Source organism: Cervus elaphus, chromosome 15, assembly GCF_910594005.1.
Source record: "Cervus elaphus chromosome 15, mCerEla1.1, whole genome shotgun sequence".
Classification (NCBI taxonomy): Eukaryota; Metazoa; Chordata; class Mammalia; order Artiodactyla; family Cervidae; genus Cervus; species Cervus elaphus.
In genome coordinates this window covers 29,312,307-29,330,702 of record NC_057829.1, presented here as the reverse complement: position 1 = coordinate 29,330,702, position 18,396 = coordinate 29,312,307, and the positions used below count along the sequence as shown (strand labels likewise).

At 42.1% G+C, this 18,396-nt stretch overlaps 2 protein-coding genes and 1 long non-coding RNA gene across 4 annotated transcripts; 1 reads left to right on the top strand and 2 right to left on the bottom strand.

Moving 5' to 3' along the window:
- Positions 1-1,553: 1,553 nt before the first annotated feature.
- CHCHD1 (coiled-coil-helix-coiled-coil-helix domain containing 1) lies at positions 1,554-2,780 on the bottom strand. Its single transcript, XM_043926911.1, has 3 exons — positions 2,618-2,780; positions 2,374-2,492; positions 1,554-1,865 (listed from the first exon to the last, which is right to left on the bottom strand). The coding sequence occupies exons 1-3, from the start codon at positions 2,739-2,741 to the stop codon at positions 1,752-1,754; spliced, it is 357 nt and encodes a 118-aa protein (XP_043782846.1). The 5' UTR covers positions 2,742-2,780; the 3' UTR covers positions 1,554-1,751.
- Positions 2,781-2,804: 24 nt separating this feature from the next.
- On the top strand, positions 2,805-11,267 carry LOC122709488. 2 transcript variants are annotated; one of them, XR_006345529.1, is made up of 3 exons: positions 2,805-3,846; positions 7,763-9,214; positions 10,836-11,267. It is a non-coding gene; the product is annotated as an uncharacterized LOC122709488 (long non-coding RNA). The 2 variants fall into 2 exon arrangements; XR_006345528.1 differs by lacking the exon at positions 10,836-11,267 and having other exon boundaries at positions 7,763-10,701.
- Positions 11,268-12,157: 890 nt separating this feature from the next.
- On the bottom strand, positions 12,158-18,358 carry FUT11 (fucosyltransferase 11). Its single transcript, XM_043926909.1, has 3 exons — positions 17,623-18,358; positions 16,878-17,503; positions 12,158-15,493 (listed from the first exon to the last, which is right to left on the bottom strand). The coding sequence occupies exons 1-3, from the start codon at positions 18,328-18,330 to the stop codon at positions 15,346-15,348; spliced, it is 1,482 nt and encodes a 493-aa protein (XP_043782844.1). The 5' UTR covers positions 18,331-18,358; the 3' UTR covers positions 12,158-15,345.
- Between the last annotated feature and the right edge of the window lie 38 nt (positions 18,359-18,396).

Below are 18,396 nucleotides of genomic sequence, written 5' to 3'. Positions count from 1 at the left end.
GCACCAGGAAAAGAAGGCATTTGATTTCGGGAGGTGGTAGTCCTGTTGTCAGTGGGGCCTTTGAGTCTAGATGTTCCTAACCTCTTTTATGTGTGTGCCATGGCAACCTGGTGAAGACCCGGGGACCCGCCCCCCCCCCGGCCCCCGCAATAGTTTTTTTTAAAGTATTTATTTGTATTTTGGGGGCCACATGTGGAATCTTAGTTTCCTGAACAGGGATTGAGCCTGCGCCCCCTGCACTGGAAGCAGAGTATTAATCACTGGACCACCTGGGAGGTCCCTCAGATTGTTTATAAATAGACTAAATCAAAGAATTATAAAGAAAATATTTTATGTTGAAATACAATTAATAAAATCTAGCTGCAAGTTTAACTACCATAATTTTGAAGTTCAGTTCAATCGCTCAGTCGTGCCTGACTCTTTGCCACCCCATGGACTGCAGCACTCCAGGTTTCCCTGTGATGAGTATAAATATTGAGACATCTGTAACTGTAATGTATAAAATATTGTGGTTTCATATAGGTATTGCTAATAATACTGTTGTTTCCCAGTGCTAACTGAAATACTCAATTTCAGTTGTGGTTAAAGATAACTTTTTCTCTTCTTATTCATATTCACAGACCTCTTACTGGGAGTCTATTGACCAAAGGTTAAGAACTTCAAGGCTAGTCCACAGTACCTAAGCACTGAACTTCTTCGTAACAGCCTCAGCTGACAGAATAGGCAGTTGTCCAGTGCTCCATCAATGGGGTGTGTGGTGGGGGGCGTTAAAGAAGGCTCGGCCCTTTCTTTTATCTTAATAATTATCCCACTGTAGTTTTAAAACCCCCACTGATCCCTTTGTGTATTTAACGGGGATATATGTGCTGTAAAGTACATAGAAAAAGTTAACTCAGTATGTCTGAAAGGGCAGGCTATAGAATATCAAGAGGTCACAAAAGTAAATGCCTTCAGCAACTAGGCAGATAACTTAATGACACTACTGAACAGGTGATACATAAAGATGACAATTGCCAATTAAGTCTCAGTCTCACCACTTGGGGGAGTCCCACGGCCAGATCTCTGGAGAATGGAGATAATCAACACTTTTGATTAATCTTTATTTCCATGTGGGGATAAGAAACTAGGGTTGTCAGATCTTTTTTTTTAAGGGAAGCTAAAAAGTGGACTTTTTATGACATTTTTTCTATTATGGTCAGCTAATTTAAATTTTAACTGTGTGGGCCAAATAAAATTCATCTGCAGTAACTGTGGGTTATTAATCTGTGAACCTCTGATTATTCCAGCAGCACCTTACAGAGGCTATGCACAAAAATAGGTTGTCTCTAAATATACTTACAGATGATGGCAAAAAAACGGCATATATGGATAACAACCTTAATGCATCCAAAGGCAAGGGCACTAAATGGTATAAAGGACCTCAATTGCAGGACAACACAAAGGTTTTTGTCCTGCTCCTGCTGCAAATCAGGGAGCAAAGACCTTTCAGAATGTAGGGGAGGACACAAGGTTCAACTATGGTGGGAGTACCTAATCCACGACAAAAGGCCAAGTTCTCTTCAGAAAATTTTATTTCAAAATAAAGCAAAATTTCCATTCACGTAATGTTTCCAAAGTGTAAAAAAAAAAAAAAGACAGGTGTTTTGCCTCCTTCTACTCTTCAAAGAGAGCATGGCAGTGCAAATGTCTCTAAAATGCCTCTATTTAGTTCTCAGAAGCTAAGTCCAGTCATTGAAAATGCTTCTCCATTTTCAGCTGACGTGAGGTTTGTTAGGAAACCTCTGTAGCAGCTTATTCAATTTCTTGGGGGGTAAACTCCCCAACTCTCCCAGATCCTCCTGGATTGATCTCATTTTTCGGGCTGCCTGAAAACACAGAACAAAAATTAAAATGACAGTTCTGAAGTAGGCCTGGACCTAAGCTAAGAATTCTCACACAACCCAAATTACACTAAGGTGTTAACCAGGCTGGAGATCTGTGTCATCTTCCCAGTTCCCTTTCATTCATAGGACTTGGGATCCACGAATGATTGTAAAATCTGAATTATACAATTTAGTATACAATTGCCAGCCGGCAATTTAGCTTGGAAACCAAACAACCTGTCCTTTACTGTCTCTAGTTTACTTTAAACAATAATGTCTATTTGATCAGCAATTTAAACTTTAAAAAGTGGCTTTCCCATGCATGTCTTCGCTTGATAAAAAAAATTCTGTAAAACGAATATTAATGATGAACCTCATTTTGCACCCGGTAAAGCTGAAGGCAATGAAACAAATCGCTCAGCATTACAGAGATTTCAAAACAGTACCCTGAACCATTACTGTATGCCCCCTATTTCCCTCCCAGAACGGCACCCCAGAAGCCTCCTGTCACCTCAGCCCGCGAAGCACAATCGAAGAAGTCCCGGATCTCTTTTTTGCACGCTTCGTCGCGGAATTCATTCTGCTTCCAGCAGGCCATCATTATCGACATCTCCGTGATACAGGTCGCCTCTGGAGGGGCAGAACGGGAGGATCCTCAGTCACAAAGAAACCCTTACTTTCCGACCCTCCCACCCAGTAGCCTCCAGCACTACTCCGGCTTCCGCACTGGGGCCTCCGAGGCTCCGAAGACTCACCGCCCTTCTCCCGGCGCCGTTCCCCGACATGGTCAGCTAGGATGAGGGGCTTATTGGGCTTCAGTATAGGCTTCCGCGGGTTCCCAAGCCGTGCTAGCCTACCGCGGAGGCTTGGCGTCGCCATTGCACATCGAGCTCCCGGCAGGCTCTGCGGCGCCGTGCGTGACCCTGCGTGACCCCTACCAGCTCGATAAGGCTCGGCTGCAACCCACCCACCTCCTGCCCCAGGATGCTGTTCATTCTTTTCTTGGCGGGGTCGCCTTGATTCCGGTTTCGGACCTTGCCTGGTGTGGACACTTGTGCAGGTTAGGAAGAGAATCTTTGGGGCTGTTTTGTGGGTCCACGCTGACTCTTTTGTGAACTCTGGGCCCTAAAGTCTTGGGCAGTACTGGGGCCAGGAACACCCAGGAAAGAGCGCACGTTTCGGGTGGTAAAGTCTGCATTAGAGAGTGATTGACATAGGCAAGGACAGAGAGGATGGGAGCGGATCAAAATGTGAGACTTTAAGATGCTAAGTTGGGAATGGTTTAATTTTAATAAACCTTAAAGAACCGATGGTTTTGATTACCTTTAGAGCCACTTCGAAGCCGCGAAGAAAAATAGGTTCATATATTTGAACAGCTGCTGCGGCTTAAAGAATTGTTTTTGTAGGAGACAGGCCTACTAACAGACCTGACAAAAGAATTAAACAATCTTGCCGAGAGGACATGATTCAGTATGTGACTCCTGAAGGAATCCAAGAAGGAACAGAAAACATCTTGAAAGCAGGATGTACGCCTGCGGATGGAAAGCCATCAACAGACTGTTCCTATCCTTGGTGCCTGGGAGGTACATAAAGGTTACCTGGGTCTCTGTCCTTGAGGCAGAAAAAGGGGGATACAAAGATATTAAATGTTAACTGTGCAGGATTATCACTGAAGGCCACCTGGCCCGCTGTGCTCATGTAAACACATACAAGCAAGTCTCAAAAAGTATAATAAAGCAGACTTGAGATCAGTTTGGGTACCTTCACCTCGTGGGGCTGTTGGTCCCCTGATCCCTGCTGTAACTTTCTTGAGTGTTTCTCATTCTTTCGCCATGGTGGCGCTTTGGAGAACCTGTGCTGTCGAGCTGGACTCGACAAGTGGCGCCCCAGCAGGGACCTGAAAGTGAAACCAGCTTTGGAAGCTTCTTAGGAGGCAAGGAACACGGGGAATTCCGACCGAAGAGGTGGACGTGGAAAGTACCTGGTGAGTACACCCCGTGGATAATTCAATCAGAGTAACAATGGGGCATGGGTTGCCATTTCCTTTTCCAGAGGATCTTCCTGACCTAGGGATTGAACCCTGGTCTCCCGCATTGTAGGCAGACTCTTTACCATCTGAGCCACAAGGGAAGCCCTAAGCATACCGAGTATATGCAAGTCTTGAAGACTTCGTTGAAAAACTCGGGAGTGCAAGTTTCTCATTCTACTTTAAAAGACTTACTTTCTGCTGTTGAAAAACATTGCTATTGACTTGATCCAGGTAGAGGGACCTTAAGGTATAAAGAGTAGCAAGAAATTATGTGTTGCCTACGCAGAGCTTATCATAGTGGGGTATCATAGTGGGGAACGTATTCATTTGGTCACTGGGGAATCTTTTTTTTTTTTTTTTTTAATTTTTTTACTGGGGAATCTTATTAGCACTGCACTAGGACTTTTACATTCAGAAGCCTCCGATTCTGTAGATTCTATAGAGACAATACATGAACAGTCAGAGAATGAATCTCGTTTATATGAGAATAGTGATTCTGAAGGGGAAAAAGCACCTCTGCACCACAAACGAAAAGGGTGAAAGAAAATAAAATCATATGGGAGTAATGATCATTTCCCCATGGTTAATGTGGCTCATCCTTCAGCACCCTTAACCGAGCCACCCCCTTTAGATCCGGAAACTCCATGGGATGACATTTTGAAACCTCCTCTGACAGTGCCCAACCATATTTCTCCCTTTCAAAGGGGAATTAGACAGGCACAACTACAAGGGGATGAAGATGCCCTAGCCCTCCCTGTGGTAGTCACTCAGGTTTCCCCTGGTCCACAAGATCCACAAGGTGCTATTACTTATGATTATCATCTTCTTCCTTTTAAGACAGTCAAAGAGATAAAACAAGCATGTACACCATATGGTACTAACTCTCCATATACTATGGGTTTAATTCAAGGACTTTGACAAGCTGAAATGCTGATCCCTTTTGACTGAGATATAGTTGCAAGAACTTGTTTATCATCCTCTGAATTTTTACAGTTTAAAACCTGGTGGCAAGATGAAACAAATCAACAAGCTCATAAAAATGCTGCTTCAAATCCACCTATTAACATTTCCTTGGAACAGCTGATGGGGTCAGGAGGATATTTTGGAATACAGGCTCAATTACAATTTGATGATCAGGTCCTCTCCCAAGTACGATTTGTATGTTTAAGAGCTTGGGAAAAACTTAATCCTCCTGGACATACTACTCCATCATTTACACAAGTTAGTCTAATGGAGACCCTTATGTTGACTTTATAGCCAGACTTGGACAAAATTTAATGAGCACGGTATCTCAGCCTAATATAAGGGACATTCTTTTACAGCTATTGGCTTATGACAATGCTAACTCTCAATGCCAAAAGGCTCTCCAACCTTTAAAAGCTCAGGGAAGCAACTTGGAAGATTATATAAAGGTGTGTCATGATATTGGATCAGAACCCTATAAGATGCAATTATTGCCACAGACCCTTTCAAAAGGAAAAAAGGACAATAAAATTAAATGTCATGGATGCAGAAAACTGGGACATATGAAAAAAGATTGTAAAATAAAAAATAATAAGGATTAAAAAAGGGAAGCTAAAGCCCCTGGATTATGTTCTAAATGTCAAAAAGGAAATCATTGGGCTAATCAATGCCATGCCAAATTTCATAAAGATAGGACTCCTCTGTTGGGAAACACCTTTTGGGGCCCAGCTGGGGCTCCCCAAACAATCCAAGTTCATGGAATGCAGTCCCATTCACATGTCCCACTCAAATATTAGAAAACAATCAATATATGATTTACTTCCAGCAATCTCAGGCAGCGCAGCAATAGATATTCCTGCCCTAGATAATCAATTATTGATGCCATCTATGGGAATATGTAAAATTCCTACAGGAATATGTGGTCCTCTTCCCAAAAATACTGTTGGACTTATGATTGGTAGAAGTAGTCTAACTATAAAGGGCATTCAAGTACACATTGGAATCACTGAAGATTTTGAAGGGGAAATTCATGTTATGAAGAGCACTAATATTCCATATCAAATAAAAGAGAGACCAAATTACACAACTCCTTCTCTTTCCTTACATAAAGATTAATAATTCCCCTAGAAAAAGAGAAGGAGGATTTGGAAGTATAGGAAAACAAGTATATTGGCCGACCTATGTTACTGATGAGAGACCAAAACTAGATATAGAAATAATGGGAAAGAGATTCTCTGGGCTCATGGATACAGGAGCTGATGTTTCAATAATAGCTATAAAACATTGGCCTCACTCCTGGCCATTAAAATCAGTTCCTACTGTTATAACAGGAATAGGGACTATGAATAGTACCTCTCAAAGCTCTCAACCTATGCTCTGTAAAGGCCCAGAACAACAAACTGCCACTTTGCAACCTCTGATTGCAGATATTCCAATCAGTTTTGGGGGCGAGATTTATTAATGCAATGGGGAGCATATGTAACCATACCCAGTATATCCCCACAAGCTAAACAAATTATGGCCAATATGGGATATAACCCTTTGCAAAATCCAAATTTATCCTAGGGCCACTGCTTCAAAAAAAACCGCATTGAAACTGACTTGGCTTTCAGAAAAAAACATGTAGATGGAGCAGTGGCCCTTAACCAGAGAAAAATTGGAAGCATTATATGAGCTAATAATAAAACATAAAGAACAAGGACATATAATTGAATCTACTAGCCCCTGGAACTCCCCAGTTTTTGTTATAAAAAAGAAATCAGGTAAATGGAGAATATTAACAGACCTAAGAAAAATTAATGCTGTAATGGAACCCATGGGAGCCTTATAGCCAGGTATTCTGTTACCATCTATGATTCCTAAAAAATGACATCTTACAATAATAGACTTAAAAGATTGTTTTTTTACTATTCCTTTAGACCCTTCTGATGCTCCTAAGTTTGCTTTTACTGTCCCTAGCGTTAATACCAGTCAGAGATATCAATGGACTGTCTTACCCCAAGGAATGATGAACAGTCCTACTTTATGTCAAATTTTTATTAATCAGCCCTTGTCTATCATTAGACAAAAATATCCCCAAGCTTATGTTATACATTATATGAATGGTATTTTATTGGCTCATCCAGATAATCAGTTATTGCACCATATATTTTTAGACACTCAAAATATATTAAAAGAATTTGGTTTAATAATTGCCCCAGATAAAATACAGAAAATAATTATTTGGGATACATTCTTAATCATTATACAGTATCCCCTCAAAAGATACAAATTAGAACTGATCACCTTAATATTCTGAACAACTTTCAAAAATTAGTAGGAGATATTAATTGGTTATGACCTAAACTGGGTATCCCTAATTATGCTTTGACAAATTTATTTAATACTCTAAAAGGAGATACAGATCTCAACAGTCCACGAACACTTACAGCTGAAGCCAATCGAGAATTATAAGAAATTAATCAAGGCACACAAGAAAAACAGTTATCTCGAATTAATATTCAACAACCTTTAACTGCTTTAATTATGCCTACACCTCATTCTCCTACAGGAATAATATGGCAAAATGAATTTATAATTAGAATGGGTATTTTTACCCTATAAACAAACAAAATTATTGACTACCTATGTAGACCTTATTAGTAAATTGCTTTTTAAATTGAGGACTCGTATTTGACAAATTTCAGGATATGATCCCAAATATATAATAGTTCCTTTAGCTAAAGATCAGATAGAATGACTTTTTGCACAAAACATGGAATGGCAGATAGCATTATCTGATTTTATTGGTACAATTGATTGTCACTATCCATCTTCTAAATTAATTAATGTTCTTAAAAAACATGTTTTACATTGCCTAGAATAACTAAAACAGAACCGATCGAGTGTGCTCCTATCTTTTTTACAGATGCAAATAAAGAATGTAAAGCTGGATATTACGGTCCAACCACCAAAATTTGGCAGTCATCATATTCATCAATAAAACAAGCTGAACTAGATGCCATAATTACTGTCCTATCAGACATTATAGTACCCATTAATATTATCTCAGATTCTCAATATGTTGTTAAGGTAACTTTCCAGATAGAGACTATTCATATTCCTGTCTCGGACCCTCCCATTCATCAGTTATTTTTGAAATTACAAGATATAGTTGGGAATCGACAATTTCCATTTCATATTACTCATATCCGTTCTCATTCTCAATTACCAGGACCTTTATCAGAAGGTAATGACCAGATTGATGTTAAATTAACTACACTCCTTACTCCCACTCAGTTTCATGACTTAACTTAAATTAACGTCAGAGGATTACAACATCGATTTCAATTATCCTGACAACAAGCTAAAAATACTGTTTCTCGATGCCCTACATGTCAGACTTCCACAATAGTGCCCATAAATCAGGAAGGCGTAATTCCTCGTAGATTATATCCTAATGACTTATGGCAAACTGATGTTACTCATATGCCCTCTTTTGGTAATTTAGGTTTAATACATGTTTCCGTTGACACATATTCTGGAATGATTTTTGCTTCAGTTCATAATGGAGAATCAACTACTCAGTGTATCCCTCATTTACAACAAGCTTTTGCCTATATGGGCCTACCAGAAACTATAAAAACTAACAATGGGCCTTCTTATAAAGGTCATATCTTTCAAACATTTTTAGCTAACTGGTCTATTAAACATATTACAGGCATTCCTTATAATCCTCAAGGAGAAGCCATCATCAAACGTGCCCACCTAACTTTAGAACTTATACTACCAAAACAAAAAGGGGGAGAACAGTATGGCTTGGGACCTCTTTCCCCTATTTAAGGATAAAATAGCTCTAGCTCTTTTTACACTAAATTTTTTGGACATAAGAGGGCTATATTAAAAAAAAAAAGAGGGGTATATGAGAAACCAGCAGCTGAGGTTCACTGGAACTTTTCACAACAGACTAAAGATACTTCCCTTAAAGTTTCTCCCTTACAGGAGGTTTGGCAAAAAATAATGTGGAAAGAGAACAGGGAATGGAAGCAGGGTATCATGCTTAAACAAGGAAGAGGGTATGCTCTTATCTTAATAGAGGAAAATGAACACCGATGGATCCTGAGGAGGAGAATCTGGTACTGGAGGGGAAAAAACATGATTTGATATAGACCCACCTTCCAGACCTCTGACGCATGCCCTATCACACCTTACATTAGAACCTGGGCCTGCCAAGACCAAGCGAATGTGAACTGCTACAATACCCACTTGGGGGCAGATAAAAAAGTTATCACAGGAAGCTGAGAGCCTAGTTCATCATCGTGGCCTTCCAAAAACATCTGCCAATCTACTACTGGCTATGGTAACCCTTATCACAATGTCGGTAAGTATTCAAACTGATTCCAGTCATCATTATTGGGCATATATTCCCAATCCTCCTTTATTAAGACCCATTACATAGGAAGATTCAGTATTCCCGTATTTGTCAATGATTCAGCCTGGCTTCCTGGTCCTTATGATCAAAGCCTTCCTTTAAAAAAGGAAGAAGGATGATCTCTAAAAAATTATACAGTAAGAACAGACAGCACATCCATTTGTATAGGATTTGGAGAATTCTGTTTAAAGACAGGATTCCAGGGATGGCTTTCTATTGTAGAAAAGCCTGGAGAGAATAAGAACACTTTTTTTTTCTTATTAACAGCACTTACTTTTAAAGAAAGAGAAAATTCCACCATACATTATAGTGGTCCTAATCTTCCAGGCTGTGCTTTAAGAATAGGACGTGGTATGGATGGAGGACAGGGTCCAGTGGAAAAATTGTAGAGGGTCTGAAGGTCATCTGTTACTAAATACTCCTGAGGGACAGATACAGTTTGGGGCCCTAGAAGAACACCTGAGATTAAAGGAACAAATATTTCTAGTCCACGGCTGTATCATCATGAGGCATGTGGGGCTGCATCTTTGACGTGGCATAGAGAGGGATTTGCCCCCCGACCCGTTCCTCACCTCATCCATCACCCAGGACAGAATGCGACTGGGGAGGCGCCTATGGCCTCCAAAAGCCTTAAGGCTTGCAATGGCCGTTAAACTGAATATGTCTTAAATGATCCTATGGCAACTTTTATTTTTTTTTTTTATTTTTTTTTCTAAGGCAACTTAATTTTACTAAAAATTCTACTCATATTATTCAGGCCTGTGTAAGATTACCTTTTGTGTTTCTGTTAGGGCCAGCGATATGTAACATTTCTACTAGTCTTATAAATTGTATAAATTGTTCTTTTTATACGTGTTTAAACAATACCATTCCTTTCAATGAATCTTGGCAAAGTATTTATGTTTTAAAAACTCGGACAGGTATTTGGATACCAGTGGATTTACAAAGAGGCTGGCAAAAAAGCCCTACTCTTTATGCCATAGAAGAAATTATAAAAGTAACTTTAAAAAGAACAAAAAGATTTATTGGTATGTTAATAGCAGCTATTCTGCGAATTATAGCAATCACCACCACTACAGCAGTGCCCAGAATAGCATTGCATCAATCTGTTCATTTTGTACAAGAATGGCATAAGGATGCAGACGTTCTTTGGTCCACTCAACAAAAAATAGATGAAAAATTGGCTTCACAAGTGGCTGACTTACAACAATCTGTTATTTTATTGGGAGGTCAATTGGTAAGTCTACAAAAACAATTAAGACTAAAGTGTGACTGGAATTACACATCATTCTGTGTGACTGCACATAAATGTGATCAATCGACTTTTAACTGGGATAAAGTTAAACTACACTTACTAAATCAAGGAAATATTACATTAGATATACAAGAGTTACAATGTGACATTCTAGACACCTTTAATAAAAAACTTGATGTGATTACTGGCTCTTCTTTGTTTAATGCTATAGCTGAAGGAGTGCCTTAAATCCTCTCAAACAAATCAAATCCTATGGTTATGGACTTACAAGTAGTTGCAGTGTTTTATTAATCATTCTGTTTTGTCTCTGTGTAGTCTGGAGAAGAACAAGAAAGAAGCAGCAGCAACAGTTAGCCTTCTTGACTATATTCAGTTATCTACAAAAACAAAAAGGGGGAGATGTAGGAGACAGGCCTACTAAAAGGCCTGACAAAAGAATTAAACAATCTTGCTGAGAGGACATGATTCAGTTTGTGACTCCTGAAGGAATCCAAGAAGGAACAGAAAACATCTTGAAAGCAGGATGTACGCCTGCGGATGGAAAGCCATCAACAGACTGTTCCTATCCTTGGTGCCTGGGAGGCACATAAAGATTACCTGGGTCTCTGTCCTTGAGGCAGAAAAAGGGGGATACAAAGATATTAAATGTTAACTGCGCAGGATTATCACTGAAGGCCACCTGGCCTGCTGTGCTCATGTAAACACATACAAGTAAGTCTCAAAAAGTATAATGAAGCAGACTTGAGATCAGTTTGGGTACCTTCACCTCATGGGGCTGTTGGTCCCCTGATCCCCACTGTAACTTTGAGTGTTTCTCATTCTTTCACCATGGTGGCGCTTTGGGAACCTGTGCTGTCGAGCTGGACTCGACAGTTTTCTCATTTGTAGTGATCTCATTGGATAGGGTGAGGTTTAAGCACTTTCTCACATTCGTCATTTTATTTAATCTTCTCGCCAATCCTGCGAAGATACTTTGCAGTATCATTACTATTTATACATTTGGCCCTTGGATTGTAATGCCTAGCTTTAACTAGACTTAGTGCTAAGTGACCTTTTTTTCCCCCTGCCCCTCTGAAGTGACTTAGCTGGTTACAAAACTCAATCCAAAGAGGTACCACTGATGCTCAAGGCATTTACACATGATCTCCAAGAAATGTTTCTGGTAATGGAAGCATAACCTGGACAGCCTTATAGTTCATAAGATGATTACTTTGGAGGAGCAGTATTTATTTGGTTATGTAAATTGAGTGTGTGCTAATCACTTGTCACAGATATTTAAAATCTTCCCATTTATCTCTGCATGACTGGTTCTTTTTGTTCTGTTGAGTCTCACTTCATGTCAAAGACGAGTTCCCTGACTTCCATGCAAACCACCATCAACATGTTTTATTTTCTTCATAGTACCTATCATCGTCTGGATTATCTTGTCCATTTATTGTTTGTTTACGGCCTAACCCCAACGCCCATTTAAAATGTACCCATAATGAGAGAAGGGACCTTGTCAATCTTGTTTAGTGCTGTATCCCAGGGCCTAGAGTAGTGCCAATACATACTTGTTAAATGAACAAATGTTTGAAATATTTTTGCAAGTCTCCAACTTTACCATGTTCACCCCAGAAATAAAGTCAAGCAGAAGACACTGTTTAAAAAGAAGCCATTTATTATACAAAATTAAACCTGAGACAATAGAAAATAGCAACTCTTGGGAATTATAAAGGCATCAGCCCCATGCTCCACCCCCACTCCAGCAACACAAAGTTGATTTCTATCGGACACTTCTACCACTAATAACCTCAAGCCTGCTGTGGTCTACACAGCAGGCTGGGCCCCAAACCACAGAAAATTCACATTGCTTGCTTTCTCCACAGAGAAAGTGAAGCCGTTGGATAGCCGTGTGGCTACTTGTGGTTCTGCTTTCCCTTGTGGAAAGGTAGCACCTGGTTTACCCTGCTCTTTTGTGAATACTTTTGTGGTAAGAGGAATAAAGAAGAAAGTCTCGGAAGCACTGACCACAAACCAGGGAGGAGTCTCCATCCACAATCATTTATAAACAACTGGCCTACTTTGTACATAAAAGTGCTAAGGTAGTGCCAGTTGAACTGGTGTAATTAAACACGAGAAGTAAGAATGATTCTACACCTTGCATAACCATTGCCTACCCATTTTATTGCACATAAAGAAATTTGAGTCCTAACCTTAGTTTGCACTTGGGTAATACTGTATTTTGTATACAATATAAACTGGTGTCTGCATTTAAATAGCTTGCATACTTAGAAATCAGAGTCCTGAATTTGGCTTTTGTAAGAGTCTGTACTATATCAAATTTTAACGTAAGTATTTTCAAAGGTCTGTCTTTCTTGTTCTTTTCTGCAAAAGTCCAAACAGAAAACTTCCCATGCTGTTATGAAGGGCCCTTTTTTTTCTTGGCTGCTCCTTGGGGTATGTGGGATCTTAGTTCGGGACCAGGGAACTAAGGATCAAACCTACCCCGCTGCATTGGAAGGCAGAGTCTTAAACACTGGACTGCTAAGGAAGTCCTGAAGGGCATTTTTTATTAAATGAAAAAAGGGAGTTCCCTGGTGGTCCAGTGGTTGGGACTCTGCTCTTTCACTGCCACGGGCCCAGATTCAGTCCCAGGTCAGGGAACTGATGTCCCACAAGTTGTGTGGCACAGTCAAAAAAAGAAAAAAAGAATCACCCTGGCAGTGAAATCCAGCCTAAATTGTAACTTCTGTTGGCTACATCTTCAAAGGTCACAATAAGTATGGGGCCCTAGTGGAAGCATCATATATGTATATATGAAAGTGAAAATCCAACTGTGACCCCATGAACTATACACAGTCCATGGAATTCTCCAGGCCAGAATACTGGAGTGGGTAGCCTTTCCCTTCTCCAGGGGATTTTCCCAACACAGGGATCGAACCCAGGTCTCCCACACTGCAGGCGGATCCTTTACCAGCTGAGCCACAAGGGAAGCCCAATATATATATGAGCACCCCACATATATAAATGTTTATTGTGAGGTCTGTTGCAGCATTTCCATTTTGTGGGATATTGTATAGTTTCATGTCAGCCAGAAATTGTATTTACCCCATTCAAAGGAAGTGCCATTATGTTTTAAAATAAACACTTGATGTTAGCTTTGATGTAAATAAAGAGCTAGATTTTTTAAATTTAAAAACAAGCTGGTATATCACACATGGAACAGCTTAGCAGGCTGTTCAATATTAAAACCTTGTAGATACCCAAGGTTCTATTATACATAGTCGATACTGAAGTCATAAGCATCATCTTCCTCTTCAGTCTTTACAACCACATATATATGTCTGTATATAATGTGTGTATATATACACATGCATACACACTAATTTAAACCAGATATATTGATAAGCTATGGGATTTCTCTAGTGATAATTCATTAATATATTACAACCAGTGTAGTTCTAAGATCCAAGGTGTTCTTCCTTGTTCCACTGCCCCAGAAAAAGCAGAAGATCTCCCTCTCCATTAAGCTGTATGTTTAAACCACAGTAATAGACGTGTTTGGCTACCTCCCCAAATCTAACAACTTTTTATTTAGCCAGCCAGTCATGATGGCTTAAATGTCTTGCTTCACCTCTCATCCCCTTGGGTTTAGGGCCTTGGGTGGACTTCATCAAAATGTGGTCTCAGTAAGTACTATAAAGTTATGCACTGTAACAGTAATAGAATGAATGAAGTTGGAATGTTTATCCCACTTAAAAGTGCCACAGAATATGAGATAATATGAGATAATTACTAGAGCTATATTGCTGGGCTGTTTCTTCCACCATAATTTTCATGAGTTTTGGGGGGAAATGGACTTTTGTAGCATATAAAGATAATAAAATAGAAGAGTTCATTAGGCAGACAGAAAAAGACCAAAGACCTATAAAAATCTGCGCTTTGATTCACATTGACCTATTTTTAACCTTCTGAAATGACAACTTTTTCTGCTATCATTTCCAGCCTGAGTCTCCATCTCTAAAATAAAGCAGGATGATTCCTTAAGTTGACATGATATTTATTAGCCTCTGAGTCTTGATATTCATGAGGTGAGAAGGAATTTCAGATATGCCCTAGATGTAAAGCAAATCAGCAGTAAGAAAAGGTGTCCGATCTATAGCCAGTTTAATGCAGGTGGAAATGAGTGTGGGAATGGTGGCAAGGCTACTCCATCTCCAACAGAAATTGTGGAAAATCAGGCAAGAAAAGCCATTCAAAATAAAAAGGCTGACATGAAAGGCAAAGTAAGTGATAAAAAAAAAATACAACTCGAGAGAGCCAGGATACAACCCACCAGGAGTTTTGCTTCACCACCAACATAAACAGTTTATAAAGCTAGAGACAGGAATAGAAATTAGGAAAAGGTACTGAATAATGAGTAGTTTAAAGAATACAGGACAGGTTTTCATACTTTAAACCTGGCCCATCTTACCTCATTCACAGCCAAGTACTAACATGTCCCAATCACGATTGAGAGGCAGAAAGAGCTAGAAAAATAAGGAGTTCTTTAAAAATTCTGTTGATCAGCACCTTGAATCAAACGGGGGTGTTTCAGGCTTCTGGTTCCCATTGAATCAAAAACTGGATGCCTTCATCTCTCCTTGAGAAGAGGCTCTATTACCATAGGCTGAGACCCTGGCTACACATGATTAGAATAAAATATCAGTGGATATAACTTACTCCTGGGATTCATGGTAAGATAGTGTTCATTAAGGACTTGTGCATCGGATATCCTTCACGTCCCATGGTTGAAGGACTTCCATCTCCTTAGCTCTGTCAAGTTAAATACTTGTATGAGCAATTAGAGATTTTGGTTCCTTTTCATGAAGATCTCTGTTAGGTAATCCCAAAATTTCCCCTGAAGTGTCTCATTGTTGTGGATCATGGCAGTGAGAGCTTCCCCCTGGTCCAGACCTTGCCAATAATCTTGGAGCCACATCTCCTTCCAGCTGAAACATCAAAATGAGAGTTGGATTATGGAACCTCAGTACAACTATGAATCCTACCTTTCTCCCAATGGCCAAAGAAATCTTCAGCAGATACAGTGGTTTCTGGTTAGGACCAAGGATCTGCTTTGAGGGAAGGAAATGTGAAGTAAATCCAGTACTAATCCAAGTGACAGGCAGTGAGCCAAAAACACAAATTCATTATCCAAGCCCCCCACACACATACACACATATCCCAGTGAGTTAAATTTCCTGACTTGCCTGCTCTTGGTCTCCAAATGTGGAGGGAATTAAGAGGTAGGCAGAGCAGGGGCCAAACTATGGAAACAGTAATCTTCCTAAGAAAAGCAAGGGAGTGTATTTAGATGGTTACTTTTTATGTTACACCTGTTTCAGTAATCAAGAAGTGCAACAGTATCCAGTGTCTAGATGAGCCATAACCTGAATGTTTCTCTTTTTTTAATGTTACACTTTTCCTCTGATAAATCATATGTTCTGCACAAACTAGATACAAACTACCTGATGTAAATTACTGGATACAAATCCACTCCACTCCCAGGACCAAACTGTGCCAGCGCTCTGCTGCCATCCACTGTCCAAGGTGATCTCTGCAGGTTATTCCAGCAGTCTCAAACATCACCTTTTTTTCACCCCTCCCCTAACAGGTGTGGTTTGCTGCAAGTGGCTTCAAAGTTTTTTTACCCCATCTCCTATGCTGGCCTTGTTTCCCAATGCCACCATCTTCTGCTGCCTACTTCAGTAGCCTCCTCACTTCCCTTCCAATCCACCATTGGCCACAATCATTAATCATCTTTTGAAAGCATCCCTTCTATTCTGTCTAGGACAAACATAATTTATCATCCAAATCAGGGTAATTTTAAGAGTGAAAGGAGATGCTGTTAATAGTTACACCAAGTTAACAGGTATAAACCCTGATTACTGCAGACAAACCTCCCTGGAAACACTTCTGTATTTCTCATCCACAGCCCCACCATGTTGAAGATGCTCAATAAACAGCTGAGCTGATTTTCAGGACAGTCCAGCTCCAGAGCCTGGTATTCAGAATATGTATAACCTGGCCCAACTTTGTCCCTCATCACTTCCCTAAACAGGCCTTGTGCTCTAGTTGAAGCCTTTTTTGAAGCACTACTACAAACACTGTTTATAAAAGCTGATTTTCCTATGTTGTTGCTCTCAATTACCTCTCACATTTTCTGCTGCTCTTTTGCAATTTGTCTTCTCTTAGGCTCTTGATACCTTAAAGGCATAGTGACCTCATGTCATAATTTCCTTATACAACATCCCCTCAGCACCCAGGGCTAGTTTATTGCCTGCAGGAAGCAAGTCTGTAAATTTGACAGCCCCAGGGGACCCCAGCTATGCTTACCTGTCATTCTCAGGAATCTCTTCCACACTGCCAAAGCCAGGTGTGGGCACCGGGCAGTCCATGTGTGAGGGCTGGGCAATATGAGGCTCAGGGACCGGGCTGTTCCCAGGAGAGGCTGCGTGGGCCTTCTCGGCATCCAGCCGCGCCAGTTCGTGGTCACAGACAAAACACTCAAAGCCGTTAAGGTAGTTAGGCAGTAAGGGGTCATTCACTCCCCATTCGCGCTGCTTCAAACTATCCAGAAGGAACTGGTTAGTGACGCCCCCAGGTTGCTTGTATGCCAAGTATTTCATATATTCTTCATCATTTTTGTCCAGGAAGTCAATAAACTCTGCCAGCTTCTGCGGCGACTCAAAGTCGTCAATGAGGATGATGGAGTGGTTGTTCGGCATCCAGTCCCTCACAGAGGGAGAGCCGCGGTACACGGGTACAGCGCCGAGGTGCATGGGGCGCCACAGTTTTTCTGTCATGTAGTCGTCGCAGATGGCATTTTCGAGGGCCAAATGGAATTTATAGCGGGACAAGAAGGCCAAGAGCTCTGGATCCTCGGTGGTGGCTGTGGCTGTGTCCCGTAACCGCGGCGCGGGCAGCTCCCGATTCTGCAGGCACTTCCCATAGGAGTCCACCTGAGTGGGGTAGAGCACGGCCGTCAGGAGGGTACGGCACGTCGGCCAGGACACCAGGGGTCCCAGCCTCAGCCCCACGCGCCACCCTCCCCTTCCCGCCCTGCCCGGCCTTCACCCACCGGAATGTAGCGCATGAGCTCGCGCACGTAGCGGTCCCGGTCCGCAGGCACGTCGCAGTGGGACTGCAGATAGAGCAGCGGCGCGTAGCCGCGGCGGCGCCACTGTGCGCGCTCCTCGACCGGAGGTGCCGCGCGGCGCAGGTAAGCGATCCCCGGCAGCCACTGCAGCGGCAGCGGGTAGTCCGAGTAGCGACTGAAGGTGGCGGTAAGGTTGAAGAGGCGGATGCCCGGACCGTGGCTCAGCAAGAAGTTGTTGAGGGGCGACTCCTCGTGCAGAAGCGCCCAGCTCTGGTGCGCCAGGCGCGGAAGCGGCGCCTCGGACGCGCGGAAGTCGGTGCCGTAGAAGAGCAGCGCGCGCGTCCGCGAGTCTCCCCGCACCCGTCGGTCCCGGGACGCCACGCACGCGCCGCGCGCGCACTCGATGCGCTCCGAGTCTCCCTGGAAATGAGGAAACAGCCCCGGACTCCACCACAGCAGCACCGGCAAGTCCACCGCTTCCTCCCTCCCGGGCCGCGGGGCCCCCGGACTGCGAGCCACCCCCACTGCGCCCAGCGCCGACGGAGGCCGGAAAACCGCGCCATCCCACGGCTCCGCCCACTCCGCCTCCCCGCCTGTCTGCCCCTCCGCCGCGGGTCCTGGGCCTCTGGCCGCACAGATACCAAGCACTCCCAGGACAGCAAGCACAGACCCCGTGCGGCCGGCCCCCATGTCTACTCCGGCGGCCGACGCCCGCAGCACCGGTCCCCGCCTGGCTCTGAGTAGCAGTGGGACGAG

Excerpts from the sequence above, each read along its gene's own strand:
- CHCHD1 (XM_043926911.1), bottom strand. The coding sequence starts at position 2,741 with ATGGCGACGCCAAGCCTCCGCGGTAGGCTAGCACGGCTTGGGAACCCG. Across the intron at positions 2,493-2,617 it reads ACGGCGCCGGGAGAAGGGCG|AGGCGACCTGTATCACGGAG; the intron begins GTGAGTCTTCGG and ends CTGCCCCTCCAG. Across the intron at positions 1,866-2,373 it reads ATTGTGCTTCGCGGGCTGAG|GCAGCCCGAAAAATGAGATC; the intron begins GTGACAGGAGGC and ends CTGTGTTTTCAG.
- FUT11 (XM_043926909.1), bottom strand. The coding sequence starts at position 18,330 with ATGGGGGCCGGCCGCACGGGGTCTGTGCTTGCTGTCCTGGGAGTGCTT. Across the intron at positions 17,504-17,622 it reads AGCTCATGCGCTACATTCCG|GTGGACTCCTATGGGAAGTG; the intron begins GTGGGTGAAGGC and ends TACCCCACTCAG. Across the intron at positions 15,494-16,877 it reads GAGATTCCTGAGAATGACAG|CTGGAAGGAGATGTGGCTCC; the intron begins GTAAGCATAGCT and ends TTGATGTTTCAG.